Raw genomic sequence first — 25,037 nt, 5'->3', positions numbered from 1 at the left:
AAACAGTGGAAACAGTGTCAGTCTTTATTTTTGGGGGCTCCAAAATCACTGCAGATGGTGACTGCAGCCATGAAATTAAAAGATGCTTACTCCTTGGAAGAAAAGTTATGACCAACCTAGATAGCATATTCAAAAGCAGAGACATTACTTTGCCAACAGAGGTCCATCTAGTCAAGGCTATGGTTTTCCCAGTGGTCATGTGTGGATGCAAGAGTTGTACTGTGAAGAAAGCTAAGCACCAAAGAATTGATGCTTTTGAACTGTGGTGTTGGAGAAGACTCCTGAGAGTCCCTTGTTCTGCAAGGAGATCCAACCAGTCCATTCTAAAGGAGATCAGTCCTAGGTGTTCTTTGGAAGGAATGATGCTAAAGCTGAAACTCCAGTACTTTGGCCACCTCATGGGAAGAGTTGACTCATTGGGAAAGACTCTGATGCTGGGAGGGATTGGGGGCAGGAGGAGAAGGGGACGACAGAGGATGAGATGGCTGGATGGCATCACTGACTTGATGGACGTGAGTCTGAGTGAACTCTGGGAATTGGTGATGGACAGGGAAGCCTGGCGTGCTGTGATTCATGGGGTTGCAAAGAGTCGGACACAACTGAGCGACTGAACTGAACTGAACTGATGCATCCTTTTAATATGTCGCCCATCATTCATTGAGCATTTCCTTGCTTTCCAAGCTCATCTTGTCCTTTTCATGCCCCAGCCCTGGAATTAGCCATTTCTCCAAGGAGCTCTGGTTCCTTTTGGATAAGAATGGTATTTAAAAGCCAAGATCTTGATGGCATGTTTTCATTATTGAGAGTGGTACTGTCCCTTTCAAAAAATATTGTATATATTTTTATTTATAGAAGAATATATAAAACTTAAATCTTTTACATTTATATATACATACACATTCAGTCTTTTTTGAAGTTTTATATGTATTTTGTTGGTTTTATTTATATTTTTAGATGTTAAAAACCATGAATTCATACCAGTACTTCCAAATTCATTCCAGTACTATAGGGTTTATTCCAGTTTTCTCCCTTTCCATGGTGTAGCTCCCTTCTTTGACAGAATAAATCTGACTTCCGTTATTCTTGATACTAATATATTTCCTCATTTGGTCAGTTTTCTGGTATGTGACAGCCTTTCCTTGCATGGATGCCTTCCTCACCCGATGGGCTCCAGCATCTTGTTCTGAGCCTTCTTCCCATGCAGATGCCCTCTTCACTCCATTCAGGCTCTGCTACTCCACACTAACCCCCTTTTCACCGTGTGGACACCCTCCTCACCATGCTTAGGCTCCGATACCCCCATGCCAGCTGCCCCTCTGTGTGCATGCCCTCCAGCCACACTTGGATTCAGACTCCCAACCTCACCTCAGGCCCCTCCTCTCCCCATGAGAACCCTTCTCAGAAATAATCTTTAAATGAGTCCCAAGCATAAAAATGAAATTAGACCTCTGTCTGACACACTTCAGGGAAACTGTGGAATCCCAGAAGCAGAAAGATGAAAGAAAATCTTTCAGAAAATCTTAAATTTATAGAAGATGTGTTTATAGAGGTCAGAAGGCAAAGGAATAGCTTCAAAGTTCTGAGAGGAAGTAACCATCTGGAATTTTATATCCAGTAAACTATACTTTTCAACAGCATTAAGTTTGAGAGATTAAAAGATTCTTATTGAAAGTTCTCAGGAAGCATGAAATTGAACACATAAGTGAACAGGATGTAAGAAGAAATGGAGAGCAAAATAGTTGGATAACTTACAGGTGACTCCAAGAAACAGCCACTGTGTAAAACAACGTCAGACGCCGTTTAGTCAGTGAAAGAGAGTTGTGTCCAACTCTTTGTGACCCCATGGACTATATAGTCCATGAGTTCTCGAGGCCAGAATACTGGATGGGTAGCCTTTCCCTTCTCCAGGGGATCTTCCCAGCCCAGGGACTGAACCCAGGTCTATTTGGGGGAGGGTTCTAAAAAATAAGGTCAAAATAATTTGTTCTTAATTGTGATTGGTACTAAGATCCTGTTGTTCAGCCATAGGATAGAGAAATTTACACTCTAAGCCAAGTAAGCATATCTGAGAATGTAAAGGACAAACACTAAAAGGACACAGAGAAAAAAAACCCGAATACTTCAAACCAACAGAGAAAGATAACGGAGTCTAAAGGAACAGATTATTAGAAGATAAAAAAGAAGGAAGCAAAAGACAATCACTGTAAGCAGAAAGCACAAAATAAGATGACAGATATCCAAATTTACCTGATATAGCAACAAATATAAACAGATTAAATTCAACAGGAGAATGACAGAAGTTGAATTTATAACATAGACAAAGGGTTTACTACTCTACATAGGCTCTCAGTGAAAGCACTGACCAAAGCTCTAGTGAGCAAAATTTAACATGAAAGGAATAAGGATGCAGAAGAAATGTTGAACAAGGAAATGGGTAAAAGACAAGCATAGGAAAGAATGGAACTCAATAATTTTAAACCATATTTTACGTACCACCTACGGTGCAGTTTTGTGGAATGTGTGAAGCAAGCAGATGAACTCCGCGGTTATATAACTGTTTTGCTTTGAAGCTCATCCTTGGGTTCGTTAGTTTTCTACCTGTGGTGCATCATGATTTTCTGCAGAACCTCACACTGAGTTCCAGGCTTTCATGATTTCTTTTTTGCTTCCCTGGACAAAAGCAAAAATCAAACTGCTGTATAGCAACTTTCTTTTGATGAACTCTTCTGACTTGTCTCTAGATTTATATTTTAAATCTGCCCAACAAAAATTGCATTTTGTTGCACACACTAGGCATTCATCTTAATTAATGTTCCAGTCTCTTTCACATGCTACATGAATAATCACTGTTAAAATAAATTTTTCTTTTTGATCTGGGCAGACTAAGAAGCGTAGTTAATACATAGCAAGATTGAAACAGAAAAGATACAGGCATAATGCATACAGTACTTTATTCGTAACCAATAATAACTTTCACCTATTGACTGTAGAGTCTCAGCCAGGCCCGTTTACATCCCTGTAAACACTTGGCGTTTAAGCCAGTCATCCTTTGTTCCCTGGACTGACCTCAGCAGGACCCCTGAAATTATATTTTTGTGTGTGTCTTTATGTGTGTTTCTTCCTCTCTCCCTGCTTCCCTTCTTCTCCTTTCCTTCCTCTCCTCCTTTCCTTCCTTTCTCTCCTTCTTTCCTTCTTTCTTCCTTTAACAAGGAAATGGCTTTTGAGAGCAAAATTCTAAAGAAGGATTACAACAGAGAGAGAAGAAATACTAGACTAATTTGCTTGTCCCACTCTAGTCCGTTGCAAAACATATCGAAACATTAGACTATATTGGTGGAAAAATAAATTACAAGTAATAAATTGGTTTCAACATTATTGTGTGAATGCAATTAAGGTTTGTAATAGAAGTAGCAAATATTTTATTCCTCTGGTTCAGTTCACTTACACCTGGGAGCCTTCTGTACAAGGGTTTCAATAGTGTGGAGCCGGCATTAACTGTTGTTTCTGTCCTCCCAGGACCCCCTTCTTTAGTCTTCATCTGAAGACAGAACCTACTGCTCCGCACAGATGTGGGCACAGCAGGTGATAACCTGAGCCAGGATCCCTTTTCCCACAGGATGACAGTGCAGTGAAGCAATTTAAAAAGGAGGGCGGGGTGGGGGTGGGGGGCTCCTGATAGCTTTACTGTGCTCACTCATTAGCTGTGTGACTTCAGATAGATTACTTAATCTCCTTGTGTTCCAATACTCTGATAATTAAAATCTGAGAAGTAACCTGCACATGGATGTTTATAGCAGCCTTATTCTTAATTGCCAAAACTTGAAGCATTCAACTAAGTTAATCAATAAACTGTGATACATCCAGACAAAGCAATATTAAAGCACTAAAAAGAAATGAGCAATACAGACAGTAATATTGTGTTAGCAAGTTCCATGATTATAAGAAACTAGATCTTAGTTAGTCCTACCACAAAAAAGAAATAATTATGAGATATGATAGTGCTGCCAACTGTCATGACAGTGGCAGTTATATTACAATATATAAATGCATCAAATCAACATCTGAACACCTTAAATTTACAGAATGTTATATGCGAAACATATTTCAATAAAAATTTAAAAGAACAAAGAAATGAGCTATCAAGCTATGAAAGGACATTGAACCATCTTAAGTGCATATTACTAAGTGAAAGAAGCCAATCTGAAAAGGCTACATACTATATAATTCCAACTACATGACATTCTGAAAAAGGCAAAACTATGGAGACAGTAAAAGGATCTTTGGCGGCCAGGGGCTAGGGAGGAAGGAGTGAGTGTGAGAGGCAGTGATTAAGGGGGGGTTAAAGCTTTGCGATGTGTAAGATGAAGAGTATCTGAGGAGGGACTGGCCTTTGTAAGGGGTGATCCCCTGACTTCAGTAGGAGGGACGGGTGCAGTGGGGGGCTCAGATGAAGTTCTGTAGGCTTTATAGAGGGAACATGAGAGCTGACGTGCAAGGCGGGTACACCAGGCAGGGCTTCCTAGGCAGGAGGGGAATGAGTGCGCGGACCAGGAAGCATGAACAGCGTTCCTTACTTGAGAAACACCCTCGGCATGTCTGAAGTAGAGGGTTGGGATGGGCAGAGCTGGTGTTGGTAAGGGGAGGTGGGAGAAGCTGATGAGAATCAGCTCATGGAAAGTGTACTTTGGAATGGTTTCCCTTTGCAGCAGAGAACAAATAGAGGTTTTTAAATCTTGAGCTAGTTTGACTTTATGTAATTTTAGAAAAGTAGCGATCTTCACCTGGAATGGATTGGTGGGAGAGACTGGTTAGGAAGCCATCACGGTGACCTGGGGAGACAGTGAGGATCTGAACTGGGGCGGTGGAGGGGGGAGGGGAGGGTGGAGCGGGGGCGCCACGAAGAAGCGGAGCTGCTGGTCTACCAGCTGACTTTATGGAATATCAACTGTTTGAGTAACACTCAGGCCTCTAGTTCTAATGACTGGTAATTAGTGGTGAGTCCATCAAGGAGAAAACTGGGTCCATGGAGGAAGGAGAGAGAGCTCAGTTGAGGAGCTGCTGAGCTTGCAGAACCCGTGGGCTGTCTTGGTGAATATGTCTGGTGAGCCTGTCTGGGGATGCACCTCCAGAGGGAAACTTCTCCTTCCAGGGATGCCCAGCTGGGTCTGTTATTGTTTGATTCTGAACTTTATGCAAGTTTGCTTGTTTGGATTCAGATTAATTATTTCATGGTTATACTGAGTAAAACAACATGAAAAAAATAAAATATTACTCCCAAAGTTTGATAATATGATATCAGGATCCTAAAACTATTACTACTTTATGATTCAGTCATTCTGCTGTCTACCCTAAAGGAAAAAATCCTAACAAAGATTTACGTGCAAAGATGTTTTGAATCAGTTTAGTTGTAATGGTGAGAACAAACAGTATACTTAGAAAATAAACTAGAAGGTATATAACTGTGGTGTGTGCATGCTAAGTTGCTTCAGTCGTGTCTGACTCTTTGTGACCCTATGGACTGTAGCCCACCAGGCTCCTCTGTCCATGGGATTCTCCAGGCAAGAATACTGGAGTGGGTTGCCATTTCCTCCTCCCGGGGATCTTCCTGACTCAGGGATCAAACCTACGTCTCTTATGTTTCCGGCATTGGCAAGCAGGTTCTTTATCACTAGTGCCACCGGAGAAGTGAGACTCTAGATAATGACCTTATTGGTGACTTTTATTTTCTTCTTTTTGAGAGTCTGTGATTTATAGATTTTCTAAAATGAGCATGCATTATACTCTCTGACATGGAAAAAAATTTGTAGAAATGTATAAAATGTCCAACAATAGGTAAATAGTAAATTCTGCTATACCTATAGGATATGTGGTTATGGAGCTATTTATTTTGTTTATGAAAAGTATTTAATGAAGAAAATACTTATAAAACACTAATGATTAGCTCTGTGATTATATGAGGATATATATCTCTGGAAAGGCTGGCATAGGCTAGGGGTGGTGGGATTGTGGGTGCTCATTTTCTCTATTTCCAAGTTTCCACAGTGATTTTTATTATATTTCTTTTCATCTTTTTTTTTTTTTAATTTTCTGGTTTCTGTAGGGCTTTTTGCTTCTTTCTTCTGCTTTTCTTGAGAAAGTTTGTTATTTTTTCCTTTTCTACCACTGTAGAAACTACAGATTGTGTATGAATGGTTTCCTTTAAGTGTTTAACATACTCAGTTATAAGTTTCCTAACAAAGTCTTGATTTCTCACTATTTTTGCCCTTCTTCTGATGTGATGAGGATCTTTACCTGTTGTAAGAATCCACAAAAGATAGCATGCCACATCTTGTTTAGCTTTCCACTCATTTTAACACACACAAAAAAAATGGTTTAAAATTTCTTACCGTAAGTAGTTTGTTTATTAACGTTTTTTACAGCTTTGGTTCTGTATTAGTTTCTTAGGGCTTCCATAACAGAGTTCCTCAGATTTTAAACAACAGATTCATTTTCTCACGATTCTGAAAGCCAGGATTCCAGGGTAAAAGTGTCTGCAGGGTTGGTTTCTTCTGAGGCTTTCCTCCTTGGCTTGCAAACGGCCACCTTCTGTTCGTGTCCCCATAGGGTCTTCCTCTGCGTGTGCGTGTCTGTGTCCAGAGCTCTCCTTGTAAAGACACCAGTGATGCTGGATCAGGGTCCACACTCATGACCTCATTTTAACTTAATTATCTCTTTCAAATACAGTCCTACTCTGAGGTCCTGGGGGTTAAGACGTCAACATATGAGTTTGGTGGGGAAGGGAGGACACGTTTCAGCCCATAACTGTATTCTCCTGCCTGGGTTTAAGTTCCCTTCTCTCTAGGAAGTTCTTTAGCAAAGATGTGTGGGAAAGAGACTATGTACATCTCTGTACATCTGAAAATCTCTTCACTTCCTTCAACCTTAAGTAGCGTTCCTAAATATAATGTTTTAGGTTGATCGTTATTTTCCCTTAGCACCATGAGAATCTGTATACATCCATTTATCATGTATTTATTGAGTCCCTATACTGTGTCAGGTACTGTACAGGTGCTGGGAATACACTAGTGAACCAGGGAGTATTCAACTCTAGAGGGAGGAGAAAGCATTTGTGCAGTTGTGTGAACATACGTTTCATTTCTCTTGGGTAAACTGGGAGGAGTGGGAATGCCTGGGTCACATGGAAGTGTGTGTTTAATCTTATATGAAACTGCTGAAAGTTTTCCAGAATGGTTGTACTGAAGGGGATGACAGAGGATGAGATGGTTGGATGGCATCACTGACTCAATGGACATGAGTTTTAGTAAACTCCAGGAGTTGGTGATGGATAGGGAAGCCTGGTGTGGTACAGTCCATAGGGTCGCAAAGAGCTGGACACGACTGAGCAACTGAATTGAACTGTACCATTTTACGTTCAATGTATGAGATTGATTGCTTTTTAAAGTTTTAAAGTTTCTATATCGTTCTGTTTTGTACCTGAGTGAAGTATTGTCTAATTCACTAATTCTCTTTTCTGTTGACTTTATCTAGTCTAGAATTTATCTAGTTCATTAAACTGGGTTTTTTACATGTATATAGATTTTTTTCCATTTAGAAATCTTAGTTGATCCAACTTACTAATATTTGTTTTATTTCTACAAGTTTAATATCATAGTTTCTTATTAGTTTTCTGGAAGCTAATTCTCCTGTTTATCTCTTTGAAGACTCTATGATTTGTGTTAAAGTCAGTTTTGGATGACTCTCTTTACTTTCTCTAAATGGAATTAATCTTCTTAGTAAACTTGGTTCCTTCTTAGCATTTAATTTCTCATATAGTAAAATTCTGGGTTACAGACTCTAAGTAGAAGTTTATTTTTCATTCTGACCTCACCCCTTTCTGACTAGTAATTTTATATTGCCTCCAACTAGGCTTTTGTAGCCAGAGCTCAGAAATGGTTCTTAAATTGCCACCTAAAGGTCCCTGACCAGGTTACAGTGATATTGGATGTATCACAGATTAGGTCATCAGATCACTGGGAATCTTGACTCAATCTTGTCATGGGCTACTTTAGTCTTTCCTACCCCCAAAGAGTCAAGTTCTCAGTTACTCCTATTCTGGACTATTAAAACACAATTTTTGGGAAAAGATAAAAATATGACTCTCATACAGTTATAAGAATGAATATGCATTAAAAAATTTATTCTACTCTTATGATATGAAGGAACCAGGCACATGTTTTATCCAGTTAAAAGGAAAAGTCAAACCATCACAAATTTATATGGAGGAAAGAATGTTAAGGTGAACTGCAGGTAGAGATAAAACTGGTGTTTGGGTTGGGGTGGGGAACTCATAGATTACTACCAGATTGGACAAAATTTGTATACCTACCAATTACCTACAGTTTACAAATAGTTCCAAAATGGCTTCAAACCAGCAGACAGGGTTGGAATGTGATAACTTGAAAAAGCGGGCCATACATTCTTCACAATAGTCAAGGCATGGAAACAACCAAACAACCTAAATGTCCACTGAAAGACAAATGGATAAAGATGTGGTACATATATGCAATGGAGCACTACTCAGCCATTCCAGAGACGACATACAGATGGCCAAGAGGCACATGAAAAGTGCTCAACATTGCCAATTATTAGAGAAATGCAAATCAAAACTACAATGAGATACCACCTATTACTAGTCAGAATGGCCACCATCAAAAAAGCTGCAAACAGTAAATGCTGGAGAGGATGTAGAAAAGTCACTCCTACAGTGTTGGTGGGAATGTAAGTTGGTGCATCCACTATGGAGAACGGTATGGAGGTTACTCAGAAGACTAAAAATAGAATTACCATATGAGCCAGCATTCCCACTTCTGGGAATATATCCAGACAAAACTATAGTTCAAAATGGTACATGCACCCTGTGTCCACAGCAGCAGTATTCACAACAGCCAAGACGCAGAAACGACCTAGATGCCCATCAATCGATGAATGGATAAAGAAGACGTAGCACAAATATATACTGGAAAATTCTCAGCCACAAAAGGAACAAAATAATGCCATTTGCAGCAGCATGGCTGCAACTAGAGGTTACCATACTAAGCATAAGCAAGCCAGAAGGAGAAAGACAAATACCATGTGATATCATATGTGGAATCTAAAATATGACACAACGAACCCATCTACGAAACAAAGTCCCCAGGTCGCGCTAGTGGTAAAGAACCCGCCTGCTAATTGCAGGAGATGTAAGAGATGTGGGTTCAATCCCTGGGTCAGGAAGACCCCCTGGAGGAGGAAACAGCAACCCACTTCAGTATTCTTGCCTGGAAGATCCTATGGGCAGAGAAGCCTGGCAGGCTATAGTCTGTAGGGTCCCAAAGAGTCATACACGACTGAAGCAACTTAGCCCATGAAACAGACTCACAGACATAGAGGACAGACCGGTGGTTGCCAGTCGGGGGGAGAGGGGTGGGGGGAATGGAGTTGGGGGCTGGGGTTAGCATGTGTAAGCTTTTATATACAGGATGGATAAACAAGGTCCTACTGGATAGCATGGAGAACAATATTCAATATCCTGTGATAAACCACAATGGAAAAGAGTATGATAAAGAATATATAATATATATCTTATGTACATATATATATAACTGAATCACTTTGCTGTACAACAGAAATTAACACATTGTAAATCAACTGCACTTCAATAAAAATATATTGATTGAAAAAAGAAACTAAAATCATTAATACTCCCTTCCCCAAGGAAAGTGTCGTACAAACAGTGCATCATTTTCCATTGAAACCCTTTTCCTATGAATAGAGAACCTTAGTGGACTCCCTACTTGCTTGAGTCTTGCTTATCACATTGTTTTGCTCTTGGTGTTGCTACAAGGGGAACGTGTATTCTTTTTGAACATGGAGCAGAGGTGTTGCTTAAGTATTTATACTGTCTTGAGTGGGAAGTACATCTTGTTTTACTTAATAATAAAGATACATAATCTAAAATATGTTAAAACTCTCAAAGCAATCTGATCTTGTTAATTGGCCCAACATGTGATCATAATACATTTCCTTTCCACTAACACCTGCCTCCCTTTTACTTTGAAACTCAAACAGATCTTTCTCATGTTAGTGCTGTTTTCCTTTTCTTACTAAAGCCCTGGCTCTTTTTCTCTTCTTTTTTTCTACTAGCAAACTTACCCTTTTCTTTCTCTCACAACCCATTTCTTCCTGAAACTTCCTCTGCATGTCAGAGATCATGGCAGTTAGTGTATCTTGAAGCTGGGATTCCAACTTGGTTCTGATGGCAAAGCCATCACACTCAACCATCATGACCCTGCAGAAGGACTTAGAGCTGGGCATGGAGGGAAAGACAGGGTCTGTTAGGCAGAAGGGAATAAAGAAGGCATTTCAATATGTCAGTGGCACACAGCTTATCTGGCTGGGGCCCAAGTTCCTGCTGAAAGAGAATAATAAGCGATGGAGCTGTAGAGGGGAGGGGGCCTGTACTGCTCAGGTGAGGCTCACAGACTGTACTGACCCTTGCTCGATACTTTGTGTTGTTTAATCTTTATATTGACTCCACAAGACCCACAAGATATGGGTATCCCCACCTAAGGCTTCAGAGAACAAAAGCACAGTCCTATGACTTATCTGTAATCTCCTGCCATCAGAGAATACCAGTCTTTTCAACTATGGGGTCACTGTGCTTTCTATCAGTACTTTATATAAGCTATTGAAGTCTTCAGGGTTTTAAGTGAAGTGGTTAGGATTGTATTTAGGAAAAAGATGCGATGAAAGAGAAGCTTGAGTCTTCTTTTGACCTGATACTGAATATCATTTGAAGGCAGTAGCCCTTGTCCAGCACTAAAATTGGGATTTCAAAATAATTCTATGCTGAAATTTAGAAGTAGTGACCTGAAAGCCACAGAGGGTCTTCTAGAACCCAGCTACTCTGAAGTATGGTCTTCACGCCTATAACTTGAGTATAATCCTGGGCTTATTAAAAATGCAATTTCTCATCCACGCACCTATGGACACCTTATCTTTGACAAAGGAGGCAAGATATACGATGGAGAAAAGACAATCTCTTTAACAAGTGGTGCTGGGAAAACTGGTCAACCACTTGTAAAAGAATGAAACTAGAACACTTTCTAACACCATACACAAAAATAAACTCAAGGTGGATTAAAGATCTAAACGTAAGACCAGAAACTATAAAACTCCTAGAGGAGAACATAGGCAAAACACTCTCCAACATAAATCACAGCAGGATCCACTATGACCCACCTCCAAGAATATTGGAAATAAAAGCAAAAATAAACAAATGGGACCTAATTAAACTTAAAAGCTTTTGCACAACAAAGGAAACTAAAAGCAAGGTGAAAAGACAGCCTTCAGAATGGGAGAAAATAATAGCAAATGAAGCAACTGACAAACAACTAATCTCAAAAATATACAAGCAACTCCTACAGCTGAATTCCAGAAAAATAAATGACCCAATCAAAAAATGGGCCAAAAAACTAAATAGACATTTCTCCAAAGAAGACATATGGATGGCTGACAAACACATGAAAAGATTCTCAACATCACTCATTATCAGAGAAATGCAGATCAAAACCACAATGAGGTACCATCTCACTCTGGTCAGAATGGCTGCGATCCAAAAGTCTACAGTCAGTCAGTGCTGGAGAGGGTGTGGAGAAAAGGGAACCCTCTTACACTGTTGGTGGGAATGCAAACTAGTACAGCCACTATGGAGAACAGCGTGGAGATTCCTTAAAAAGCTGGAAATAGAACTGCCTTATGACCCAGCAATCCCACTGCTGGGCATACACACCAAGGAAACCAGAAATGAAAGAGACACGTGTACCCCAATGTTCATCGCAGCACTGTTTATAATAGCCAGGACATGAAAGCAACCTCAATGTCTATCAGCAGACAAATGGATAAGAAAGCTTTGGTACATATACACAGTGGAATATTACTCAGCCATTAAAAAGAATACATTTGAATCAGTTCTAATGAGGTGAATGAGACTGGAGCCTATTGTACAGAGTGAAGTAAGCCAGAAAGAAAAACACCAATACAGTATACTAACACATATATATGGAATCTAGAAAGATGGTAATGATAACCCTGTATGCGAGACAGCAAAAGAGACACAGATGTATAGAACAGTCTTTTGGACTCTGTGGGAGAGGGTGAGGGTGGGATGATTTGGGAGAATGGCATTGAAACATGTGTATTATCATATGTGAAACGGTTCAGGTTCAATGCATGAGACAGGGTGCTCAGGGCTGGTGCACTGGGATGACCCAGAGGGATGGGATGGGGAGGGATGTGGGAGGGGGGTTCAGGATGGGGAACACATGTACACCCATGGTGGACTCATTTCAATGTATGGCAAAACCAATGCAATATTGTAAAGTAATTAGTCTCCAGTTAAATAAATTTATATTAAAAAAATGCAAAATCTCATACCCCTACCTCAGACTTAACTAGATCAAAAATCTCTGGGAGTGGAGTCCAGGAAGCTGTGCTTTTAACAAGCCCTGTTTATTTAGCAATGGACAATATTATGGTATCCAGATGATTATTCGGTATGCAGAAGCTTGAGAAAGCTTTGATATTTTCCCCTGGGCACTTTACCTGCTTTCAGCATTTCCTGGTTGTCTAATGACTGCCTCTAAAATGATTTCTTCAATAGTAGTACAGAAACTTCATCAGCACATTAAACAATAAGTACTTTATGAGCAATGTATCATCATTGGCATCTAGGAACCTGACTTATAAACTGTCTTTAGCATTAAATTTAACTCTAGCATAAAATTTAACTTGCACGTGAAGGTGGCAGCATATGGAAAAACATTTGGGAGGCTATACACCAAAACTGTGAAAGAGGAAGTTATTCATGACACTTGTTAAGGAATGTGGGGTAGACTTTATTCAGGGGGACTGCCATGGGAAAAGTGGGGATTTGTGTCCAAGGAGCAAAGTTGGGCACACGTTGCGGGGAGGTGGTGGATGGGAAATTACTAACAGGATAGGGTAATTTTTTGCTAACTTGACCTGGCAGGATTCTTGTTGAAGACAGACTGGGGTGATCAGATAATACCTGGGGAATGGTGGAGGACCAGATACTGAGGGCTGTGTGGCGGGGGAAGGGGGTGGCTAAGCTAACTTGACAGTATTCTTGCTTAACTCCCAGAGGACATGCACAGGTTGGGATTTAGTCAGGCTCAGAGGATCCCAACTCAAGTTTGTCCAGGAGCGAGTCTTCGTCATCTCTACTGTGATTATCTTTGGGGAAAGTTGGGGGTCTGTGAAGAAGTAAAGGGAGGGGCTTTAACTTTTACCACCTACATTTAAAAAACATTTTATAGGAGGGTAGTTGCTACCTTCCCCTACCTTTTATATTATACTCTTATACATGGATAATCATTTATATCATTACAGGTTTTGTGTGTGAAACTGTGTGGAAACCTGAAATTCTATCAATCAAATCTTTATAGTACACTGGTGCCATCTGATGGTAAGCTTTCTTATCACTTCCGTGATTTCCCCAGGCTAATTTTTCATCTTTCTAAATTAAGTGAGAAATGTGAGTTTTGAGCAAAACAGACTTTTCTTGTGTTGCCCCTTCCACTCTTCCCCCATCAGAGTTCAGTTTCTGCCTTCTCTGCTCCCATAAGATCTGATGTCTTTTGGCAAACTCCCATCCCAGTAATCAAAGGAGTTAGAGATGACTTGGAAGTAGTTTCTGCCCTCAGTACATTTTTACCTGGCAAGACTCTAAGCAGATAATTATAACAAAGTGTGGTACACACTTAATAAAATGTTTATAGAATGGTGGGGGGAATATGTTAACTAGTATAATGAAAGCACTATAAGAGTGATACAAATTATTACAGGAATTCAGAGGGTTATGAATTCCATATTTAGGTATACCTTCTAGAGTTTTTGTTCATAATGGTTAGTAATAATTTTAAAGTTATTTTAAAAAGTACATTTTATCCATCCTCTATTATCAACTTTTTTTTTCCTAACAGAAATCACAGTTAGTTATAAACATGGCCTTCCCTTGATAACACTTACTCTGCCGTCCAGAAAAGAGCGCTGTCAATTTGTAGTCAAGCCAATGTTATCAACCGTGGGTTCATTCCTTCAGGACCTACAAAATGAAGACAAAGGTATCAGAACAGCTGCCATCTTCACAGCAGGTATATATATATATTTTTCCAGCTTTGTCTTTTTTTCTTCTTTTGGACTTTTGTTTGTTTACTTTCTACAAAATTATTATATAATAAATGGTTGGTCTTTACTGAGTCCTTCATTTTTGAACATGAGTGATGTAAAAAAAATGAACTCTAATGGATAAAAAAGAAATGGAAGTTTAATTCATGTTTTGGTTATTTATTTCATAAACTTAGCCCCCAGATTTTTCTCTGAGAAAATTTTAATGACATAGTAATTATCATCTAGTTTTCTGTAAGAAATGTGAATAATTAGAAAATGAAATGCAGGCTCCATGATTGAAATAGACAGTGAATAATACACAAATAGTTCATTGATCTTTGTTATAAAGCAGTTTTAGAGTGTTTTTTGACAGAATTAATAGGCAGAATTAATTCTCAGAAAACTAGTATGATACCAGCAGAGGTAGTTAATCAGATAGACTTTTAAATAAATGTAGCATATAGCTTTTATATTTGTATGATCTAAGGACATAAAAGCAGGCCCTACGGCCCCTAAAAGAGAATAAAGAATTCTTACCCCAGCCCGATATACCAGGCTACTATAAATATAAACAAATGAATAAATTTGCACTGTTATTTTATTGTAGTAATTACATTCTTAGAATAAGCTTATTTAAAAGTTAATGATTACTATGACAGTTTTGGAAAGGAAATTAACTTGGTTCTGTCCAAGTTCAGAACCAATTAAGGGATAGATATAAAAGTTGGAAGAGTAGAGATTAACAACTAATTTACTTAACAAGCATTGAGCAGCTAACAGATGTGACCTGAAACAAATAGACTGCCAGATATTTCTCCAGCAAAGATGGCTTTATTGCAGAGAGTGGAGAACTGCAGTTCAGTGTCTGCAGCCACTCACACGAGTCACGTGTGAGGATTTGCAAGACGAGGGAAGGAGGACGCTTCTGAAGAAGGAAAGGAAGCGGGGAGGACAGCAGCAAACAGAGGGTCCCTGGCTTTTCACTGGCTGGGTCCTTGGTAAAGAGGAGGCGCCCTCTTCCTGCTGGGCAGTGCCCACAGGGTGTGAGAGCTCCCCCTTCTGGTCTCCAGACTCTATTTAATTGAAGTTCCTGTGTATTAATCCTATATGCCAGGCCTTGTTCTAGATGCTAGAGACAGCAAAGAACAATAGAGATTAAACTCCTGTTCTTATGGAACTAACATTTTACAAGGAGAAAGAAACAAAATAAATAATTTATAAATTATATAAACTTTAAATTTGTGTATTAGATAATAAGTGTTCCAGTGAAAAGGCAGAGTCATGGGGAGGTGGGAGTGTGTGCGTTTGGGGGAGGTACTCACTAAGGTCACATTTGAGTGAAGACCTGGAAGAGATATGACAGGGATGGGAGAAGAGCTTTCCAGACAGAGACCCTCAGGTGGGAGCCAACTCCACCCTCAGCCGTAAAGGGAGGGAGCTGGATACAGGTAGGAGGGGTAGGGCAGACTAGGGAAAACCTCCATTGTAGGTTGTTGGAAGGACTTTGGATTCAACTGGAAGGGGAGTTTCTTCCTGGTAAAACCAAGGTCAGAGAAATGAGGATTTAGCCCTGTGGCCACAATGGCCTAATACTTCATCCTTGACTGGACGTATTCCTGCCAGTCGCAGGAACACCGAATCCCTGGGGCCTTCCCTATGGGGCAAGGCCTGCCTTCCTCAGAAGAGGCAGAATTCAGAAGGGCACCAAACACAGTGCTCACATGGAGTGTGCGCCAGAAAAGCACCAGCATTCTTAGAGTACAGGTGCTCTTTGGACTGAGTGAAAACACTTTCTTGGGGTTCATGTCAGTACTTGCCCAAGAATAGGTGAAAAATTCATCACTGTATCATGAGCTCCTTAAAAGTGTTTCATATCCGTCTCTAGCTGATCCTGTATTAGTATAAAGGAGAATGTAGTACTTCAACTGAGAAATCATACTCGGCTGATTTCTTTTTATTATACTATTTTAAGGAGCAGGTTTGAAGTCATTTAAATGTAAATTTTTAAATGACACTTGCAAATCAGATAAAATGGATTTGGTGTGTTGCTGATATTTTTTTTTTTTTTTTAAGAGGCTCTGTGGGTGGAATTTGCCGGCATTTAATTTGGGCTTGAAAAGAGTGTTCTAAGCTTGTCACAGTTTTGCCCATAACGTGGGTGGAGTTATTTGGCAATTCCTGGGAAGATGATCTCACCCCAGCTGATGAACAGGAACCCAAACAGCCATATTCTAGGAACAGACCCAGGTGCAGACTTGACTTGCTGCCTTCTGGAACAAAAGAACTGCTGAGAACCAGACAGGAGGCAGGCATCCGGGTTCTTCCTGATTTTACTAGCAGTGTTACTCTTATCATGCGTATTAGTGTAGCTGAAACCTCTCTGGTTGAATGCAGCCAAGCAGATACCAGGCCAGGCGAGAATATACGTCTTGGACTTTATATCAGGTAATCATGTATAGACTATTCTGAAAGAATAATGATAGAGAAACCCCTCCCAGCACTTTTTTTTGCTTATTATTCAATGAGTTTGAATCTTAACCCCTGGGTTACATTAAACTTCAAAAATATAAGAACAGCTAGGCTAGATAGGAAGCTGTGCAAAGCACACTGACGTTGAAATTTTCCTAGAGATTTTTTTTTCTGAAATGTTCCTAGGATATTTGAAATCACTGTTAGAATCTCTCCTGCCTCTCTCCAGCCTTTAAACATGCCACACAGGTGCATGCTTGCTCCTGCCACAGTTTTGCCTCTTTTCATCTTTCCTAAGCTAGAAAGGGAGGCAGCCCTGTGTGGTCGTGGTTTGAGGTGGTTTAAACAATACAACTCACTCACCTTTAGTAATTAAAAATAAAAGTGTTAGTCACTCAGTCGCATCTGACTCTTTGCGACCCCGTGGACTGTAGCCCACCAGGCTTCTCCGTCCGTGGCATTCTCCAGGCAAGAATACTGGAATGTGTTGTGTTTCCTTCTCCAGGGGATCTTCCCGACCCAGGAATTGAACCTGTGTCTCCCTCTCTGCAGGCAGATTCTTTACTGTCTAAGCCACCAGGGAAAGCAAAAGTTACTCAGTTGTGTCTGACTCTTGTGACTCCATGGCCTGTATAGTCCGTGGAATTCTCCAGGCCAGAATACTGGAGTGGGTAGCGTTTCCCTTCTCCCAGGGGTCTTCCCAACCCAGGGATCGAACCCAGGTCTTCCACATTGCAGGTGGATTCTTTACCAGTTGAGCCACAAAGGAAGTTCGAAAAAAATAAGAGAAAGGTGGGCTTTTTAAAAATGTTAACTACCTGTGTTCTCCACCACGAAGTCAGGGGCTTGGCCATAAGCCACAGAGATGGACACTGGCTGAGCTGAGGAGAGTGTCAGCAGGCTTTCTAATTGGAACTGACAGAAAACCAGGCTCAGAAGACGGCAGGAGCCACAGAAGGCCGTGGGTGAAGAAGTTAGCCTGGGAATGGTTGGCGGGCTTTGCTGCTGGCACCCCGTCCCCCAGCCTCCACCTCTGCCTCCACTGGCCTTGCTGCGATGAGTCCCTGCCTCCCTCCCCGGAATCTGTGCATGACTGTCTGTAGGAACTGTCCAGTCTCACCAGGAGCGTCAGTCTGGACCCCAGCCCTGCTGACAGAGAGGGGGTGATGGGGGGTCTGCTTGTTCGTCTTGGTCCAGGGTAACGGGCAGTATTGGGAGCATTACTCCCAGTGGGAACAGTCTTGGGTATTGGGGAGCTTCTGCCCACCCAAAAAGGCAAATGTCCACTGCTGTATTATAAAGACCTGTTGAAAAATGGTTCTTATTATTCTAAAACAAGGACATATTTTTGCATTTTCAGATGGCACTGAAATTGCAGCTTCAACCTTGATGGAAATTTTGCTAAAGAATGATTTTAAACTTGTTATTGATAAAATAACATATGATGTACAGTGCCCTAAGAAAGGTAAGAAGCACAGCTGTGAACTATCTTCACATTTCCCTGTTGCTGTGGGCCTGTTTTCAGGGAGCAGGCTTATCCTGAGAATCTTTTTAATTAACCAAATGACCAAGAAGGCTTTGGAGAACCAGTATTTAAGCTTTTCTAGCGAGGGTAGAAGTGATCGGTAGAAGTTGGGTGTCAGGGCTTAATGTAGTCTCACATACTCTTTTTAGACTTTTAAGACTTTGTTCTAGGATCTTGAATGCTTAATCTGACATTATTGGGTTAAGAAGAAGTAGACCTGAAAATCAGGAACTCAAGTGTATACTGTTGTACAGTTTTTAGCTCTTTTTTTTTTTTTAAGTAGGCTTTATTTTTTAAAGGGCAGTTTCAAGTTCATAGCAAGATTGAGCAGATAGTACAGAGGTCCTGTATACTAATGTACCCATTCCCCGCAGACTCCCCTACTGTAAACACCAGAATGGAACATTTCTTTTTGTCATGAACCTACATCGAAACATCGTTATCAGTCCAAGTCCATACTTTACATTATGGTTTGCTCTTGGTGTTGTATGTTTTATGGGGTTTTAAGGCTATATTTTATTACTGAACTGTAGTTGCTTTACAGCGTTTCAGAGTTCCACACAGTGATTCAGTTGTGTGTGTGTGTGTGTATGTGTGTGTATATGACTGAGATTCTTGTCCGTTATAGATTATTACAAGATACTGAATGTAGTTCCCTGTTGCTTTATTGTTGTTTTCCAGTCCCTAAGTTGTGTCCATCTCTTTGAGACCCCATGAACTGCAGCATGCCAGGCTTCCCTGACCGCCACTATCTCACAGATAGGATGAGATGGCTGGATGGCATCACTCACTCAGTGGACACACGTTTGAGCAAATCCTGGCAGATAGTGTTTATTTTGTATGTAGTAGTATGTATATGTCAATTCCAGATTTCCAATTTATCTCTGGCTTGTTTTATGGGTTTTGATAAATGTATAATGACATGGATTCACCATTCCATTGTCATTTCACACAGAATAGTTCCACTGCCCCCAAAATCCTCTGTGCTCTCCTCCTTCATCTCTACCTAACCCCTAACTTCTGGCAGCCGCTAATCTTTTTCCTGTCTCCATAGTTTTGCCTTTCCAGAATGTTGTATAGTTGAAATGGTACAATATGTAGCTTTTTTTCAGACTGGCTTCTTTCACTGAGTAGTATGCATTTACGTTTTCTCGTCTTTTCATGGCTTTACAGTTCATTTCTTGTGAGCGCTATTATTCCATTGTCTGGATGTATCATAGGTTATGTATCTGTCCACCTACTGAGGGACATCTTGGAGGTTTCCAAGTCTTGACCATTACAAATAAAATGGCTACAAATGTGTATGCAGGTTTTTATGTGGACATAATTTTTCAGTTTTTTTGGGTAAATGCCAAGGGGCATGATTGCCTGTATAATGCATATATTTCCTTGTGTAAGAAACTCTTCCAAACAAGCTGCACCATTTTGTATTCCCATCAGCAGTGAATGAGAGTTACTGTTGCTCTACATCTTTGCCAGCATTTAGTGTTGCCAGTGTCTTGGATTTTGGCCTTTCTTAAGGTGTGAAGTAGCAGCATTTCCTTGTTTCAGTCTGCACTTGCCTGGTAACTATTTCACATGTTTACTTACTATCTATATATCTTGTTTCGTGTGGTGTCTCTTCAAGCCTTTGACCGGCTTTTTAAGCATGTTGTTAATTTTTAAGGTTTCTTTGTATATTTTGGGTAACAATTCATTATCAGATCTCTATTGTGCAGGTGTTTCTCCCATTGTTTTTCATTTGGTTGTCACGGTCTTTTGCAGAGAAGGGGTTTTGTTTTAATGAATCTGAGTTTATCAGTTATCTCTTTTGTGGACTGTGCTTTGGCTGTTGTATCTAAAAAGTCATGGCCAAACCTGTTCTTGCACGTTGCCTACTTTTCCCATCATGGGCCTTACCATATTAATCACATCTGTTTTGATTTCCTGGTCTGATAATTCCAAAATCCCTACCATATCAGATTCTGATGCTTGCCTTGTTTCTTTTTTTTTTTTTTTTTAGTCAGTGTAATTTTATTGGCAGCAGTTCCTCCCCAAACGAAAGCCAAACTTAAGGACTACAAATCACAAAAGTTTTTCAACAATTTGCATGTTGGGCTGTCAGGTTGATCACCCTTAGTACTTGGTCATTTTCCATCCAGCTCTAGGATTTTCTCAGGTTGAGAAATACTTCTTTGTCATCAGTTAGGCTGATGGGTCTGGAGCAGGACAAAAATCTCTAGAGATTCAAATGTCCACATGTTCAAGAATTCTTTTTTTTTTTCACCTTTGCCAATAGGTTATTTTTATTTTTTATTTTTTTTTATATTTTTTTTAATGTAATATTAATTTAATATTTGAAATCAGGCAATGTAATTCTCCACATTAACAAAACAAAGGGGGAAAAACATGATCATCACAAGAGATTCAAAAAGTGGTTTAGGCAAAATGTAATACCAATTCATGACAAAAACTCTCAGGAAACTAACAATAGAAGGGAATTTCCTCAGTCAGGTAAAGTACTTTTAAGAAAAATCTGTATGACATAATAATTTTTTTTTTTTCCCAAATCTTCCCACCCTCTCCCTCTCCCACAGAGTCCATAAGACTGTTCTATACATCAGTGTCTCTTTTGCTGTCTCGTATACAGGGTTATCGTTACCATCTTTCTAAATTCCATATATATGCGTTAGTATACTGTATTGGTGTTTAAAAAGCCATTAAAAAGAATGCATTTGAATCAGTTCTGATGAGGTGGATGAAACTGGAGCCTATTATACAGAGTGAAGTAAGCCAGAAGGAAAAACATCAAATTTATTCTTAAACCATCTAAAATCTAAGGAATATAATAATCCAATCAATTACAGTGAACAATTGCTTTAGAATTATAAAATGTTCTTCTATATCATTAAATTTTAATGAAAATTAACCTTCATTATTAAACAAAAAAGTTTTTTTTTTTTTTAATATGAATGTTTACTTGAGATAATTACAGATTCATCTATTCAATATTACTCTCAATAGCTTTTGGGGGGACTTCATAAAGTGTCACAGTTGCAGTTGGATAAATGAGTACAGTGATATCTATTCAGTGATCTATTACATTTTTCTAAGTATTAAATTTAAAGCTTCTTATTTTCATTTAATTGCTCATGCATCAGTTTAACAGTTCAGACAAAATTTCCAATTTATCACTCACAAATTGAAAGTAAATAGCTTAGTGGGAGTTTGAGAAAAATAAAATTCTTCAGAAATAGTAGTTTCTAAAGACTTTAAAGTTCATAATTAAATGGACTGAGTTATGATATTAACAAGATGTACACAGGAAATTTAAAATATCACACAAGCAGAAAGTTGAAAGGAGCTTTGAGCTCTCATTAAAGTTCTTAAAATATATATTGAAATTATTTATTACCAGTCTCTTGTTGTCAACTTTACATTTATTTTACCAATTATCTGAGCACCAACTTGCAGAGTAAAGCTCTGCGTCCTTGATTCCCTTACAGTGAATTGTTCCTGTTTTAATACTCAATTGGTTTTGACTTTTTGAAAAGTGTATTTTATATTCACTGTGTGTAAAAGTCGCTCAGCTGTGTCCGACTCTTTGTGACCCCATGGACTATAGCCTGTCAGGTTCCTCTGTCCATGGAATTCTCCAGGCAAGAATATTGGAGTGGGTGAATTGAAGTGAAAGTTCTCAGTCATGTCCGGCTCTTTGTGACCCCATGGACTATACAGTCCAAGGGATTCTCCAGGCCAGAATACTGGAGTGGGTAGCCATTCCCTTCTCCAGGGGATCTTTCCAATCCAGGGATCGAACCCACGTCTCTCTCATTGCAGGAGGATTCTTTACCAGCTGAGCCACAAGGGAAGCCCAAGAATATTGGAATGGGTTGTCATACTGTCCTCCAGAATCTTCCTGACCCAGGGATCAAACCATCTCTTATGTCTCCTGCACTGTAGGTAGATTCTTTACCACTGAGCCACCAGCTGTTCCGTTCTCCAGGGGATCTTTCCAATCCAGGGATCAAACCCAGGTCTCCTACATTGCAGGCTGATTCTTTACTCTCTGAGCCACTGGGTCATTGCTGCTGCTGCTGCTGCTAAGTCGCTTCAGTCATGCCCGACTCTGTGTGACCCCATAGACGGCAGCCCACCAGGCTCCCCCGTCCCTGGGATTCTCCAGGCAAGAACACTGGAGTGGGTTGCCATTTCCTTCTCCAATGCATGAAAGTGAAAAGTGAAAGTCAGGTCGCTCAGTCGTGTCCGACTCTTAGTGACACCATGGACTGCGGCCCACCAGGCTCCTCCGCCCATGGGATTTTCTAGGCAAGAGTACTGGAGTGGGGTGCCATTGCCTTCTCCACTGCCTTGTTTCTTTAGATGGTTTTTTTCTTGCCTTTTACCTGCTTTGTAATTTTTTGGTGAAAGCTGGACATGATACTATTGAAAATAGAAGCTGAAGCAAGTAGGTCTCTATTGTGAGGTACTACGTGAGTCTGACCAGGAGTTCAGCTGTTTGCTATAGCTGTAGGTATCAGAGGCTTCAGTTTCTTCTAGTGACCCTGTTTTCTCTCCCCTGTTATGTTCAAGTTTCTCCAGAAATTCTTACTTGAATAGAGTCTGTGTCTTGCACAGAACTGGAGCCCTATTGATGTAATGTTAAGGTATTGGGGAGGAGAAGCAGTGTGTAATCTTATGATTAAGTCTCAGGGTTTTTACTGGGCCAGGATTACTGTGCTGTGACCTTCAGAAGAGTTTATCTTTTTTTTTTCTCTTTCCAATATGAGACAGGAAGGTTAGAGGGGCCTGGAGTTGGCTAATTGCCCTTCCTCCAGGCCAAATTAGGCTCTGGTAGAGCACAGTAATGGAGAAGGCAATGGCACCCCACTCCAGTACTCTTGCCTGGAAAATCCCATGGACGGAGGAGCCTGGTAGGTTGCAGTCCATGGGGTTGCTAAGAGTCGGACACGACTGAGCGACTTCACTTTCACTTTTCACTTTCATGCATTGGAGAAGGCAATGGCAACCCACTCCAGTGTTCTTGCCTGGAGAATCCCAGGGACGGGGGAGCCTGGTGGGCTTCTGTCTATGGGCTCGCACAGAGTCGGACACGACTGAAGCGACTTAGCAGCAGCATAGCACAGTGCATCCTTGAACAGCACAGGTTAGAACTGTGTGGGTCCACTGACATGCAGGTCTGTTTGAGTGAGCACTGCAGTACCATGTGGTCCACAGTTGGTTGAGTCCATAGAATCATGGACACAGAGGGCCAGCTATGAAGTTACATGTGGATTTTTGACTACGTGGGGAGTCGGTGCTTCTAACCCCAACGTTATTTGAGGGTCAACTGGTTATTTCCTAGGTATAGAGAAAGTAATGCTCAGGTCTATTTCAGAATGGTTAATTTTCTACTGTCTCTGCTGGAAGCAGATCTCTGACCTTCACTGTGAGAAGCTGATGGGACTGCTGGAGATAAAACTCATCAATGTGAGTGTGTTTATTTCTCAAACTAGTCAGCACTGAGCCTCCAGCATTTCAACAGTTGTAGTTTAGTGTTCCTACCTGTATTGGCTCCAGAGGATTCTGCTCTTAGTTAACTGTGATTGTGGACTGCTGAGGGTAGGGTGAATAGTGAGTCTGTGCCTTAATAAACAGATGATGAGACAAGTAAATCAACATGTAAGGGAGGGCCCATGTTTATAATTAGAATGCCAGGTTCTGACTGGTAAATATGGGAGGGCTGCTGTAATTGAAAAACCATTATATTGCAGCCAAATTCAGGCAAGAATCATCAACAGATACCAAGGGGATTGAGAGGAGTGGGAGGAGGTGATTTAGATAAAATAAAGAACAGTGAAGAACTACAAAAACAATTGAAAAACAAGTAATAAAATGGCGATAAGTACATACTTATCAATAATTACTTTAAATGTCAATGGACTGACTACGCCAATCGAAAGACATAGGGCAGCTGTTTGGATTAAAAAAGACAAGAACTTTTTGTATGTGGCCAACAAGAGACTCACTTGAGAGCTAAAGACACATAGAGACTGAAAGTAAGGGATGGAAAAGGTGTTTCATGCAAATGAAAAACGAGCGAAAGACCTCAGTAGCCATTTCTCCAAAGAAGACATACAGGTGGCAGCAGGCACATGAACAGACGCTCAGCGTCACTAGTTATCAGAGAAATGCAGATCCAGACAATGCAGTATCACTTCACACCTGCTAAGAGTGACTGTCATCAAAAAGTCTACAAATAACAAATGCTGGCCAGGACGCAGAGAAAAGGGAACCCTTGTGCACTGTAGGTAGGAATGTAAATCAGTGCAGGCATTTGGGAAACAGTGTGGAGGTCCCTCAAAAAGCTAAAAATAGGACTAGCACTAGCATATGCCCCAGCGATTCCACGCCAGGTATGTATATGGAAAAAATGAAAGCGTGAACTGGAGAAGATACATGCGCCCCAGTGTTCATAGCAGGGCGGGTTACAGTAGCCAAGATATGGAAGCAGCCCAAGTGTCCACCAACAGATGCGTGTGTGTGTATTGGAATACTGCTGTGTATACTCAGACCTCAGTAGACATTTTGGAATGTCTGCTCAGCCATAAAAATGAATGAATATTGCTCAGCCATAAAAAAAAAAGAATGAAATTCTGCCATCTGCTGCACCATGAATGGACCTAGAGAGTATTATGCTTAGTCAGACAAAGACACATACTATATGATATCATTTATATGTGAAATCTAAAAAACAAAGCAAATTACATAGCAAAACAGAAGCAGACTCACAGATATAGAAAACAAACTAGTGGGAACCAGTGGGGAGAAATAAAGGCGGGGGAGGCAAGACAGG

At 40.4% G+C, this 25,037-nt stretch overlaps 1 protein-coding gene across 1 annotated transcript in view; it reads left to right on the top strand.

Annotated features, from left to right (window-relative positions):
* Nucleotides 1–10,300: 10,300 nt before the first annotated feature.
* Nucleotides 10,301–25,037, top strand: part of CCDC109B (coiled-coil domain containing 109B) — a 23,937-nt gene continuing 9,200 nt past the window's right edge. The window contains exons 1-4 of the mRNA XM_010858585.1: nt 10,301–10,486; nt 13,411–13,504; nt 14,022–14,192; nt 18,038–18,142. Of these exons, the coding sequence (XP_010856887.1) occupies nt 10,301–10,486; nt 13,411–13,504; nt 14,022–14,192; nt 18,038–18,142 (556 nt within the window). The remainder of the gene's footprint in view (nt 10,487–13,410; nt 13,505–14,021; nt 14,193–18,037; nt 18,143–25,037) is intronic.

This window comes from Bison bison, unplaced genomic scaffold (genome assembly GCF_000754665.1).
Source record: "Bison bison bison isolate TAMUID 2011002044 unplaced genomic scaffold, Bison_UMD1.0 scf7180017864389, whole genome shotgun sequence".
Classification (NCBI taxonomy): domain Eukaryota; kingdom Metazoa; phylum Chordata; class Mammalia; order Artiodactyla; family Bovidae; genus Bison; species Bison bison.
Note: the sequence above shows the minus strand (reverse complement) of the source record. Positions and strands in the feature narration are given on the sequence as shown.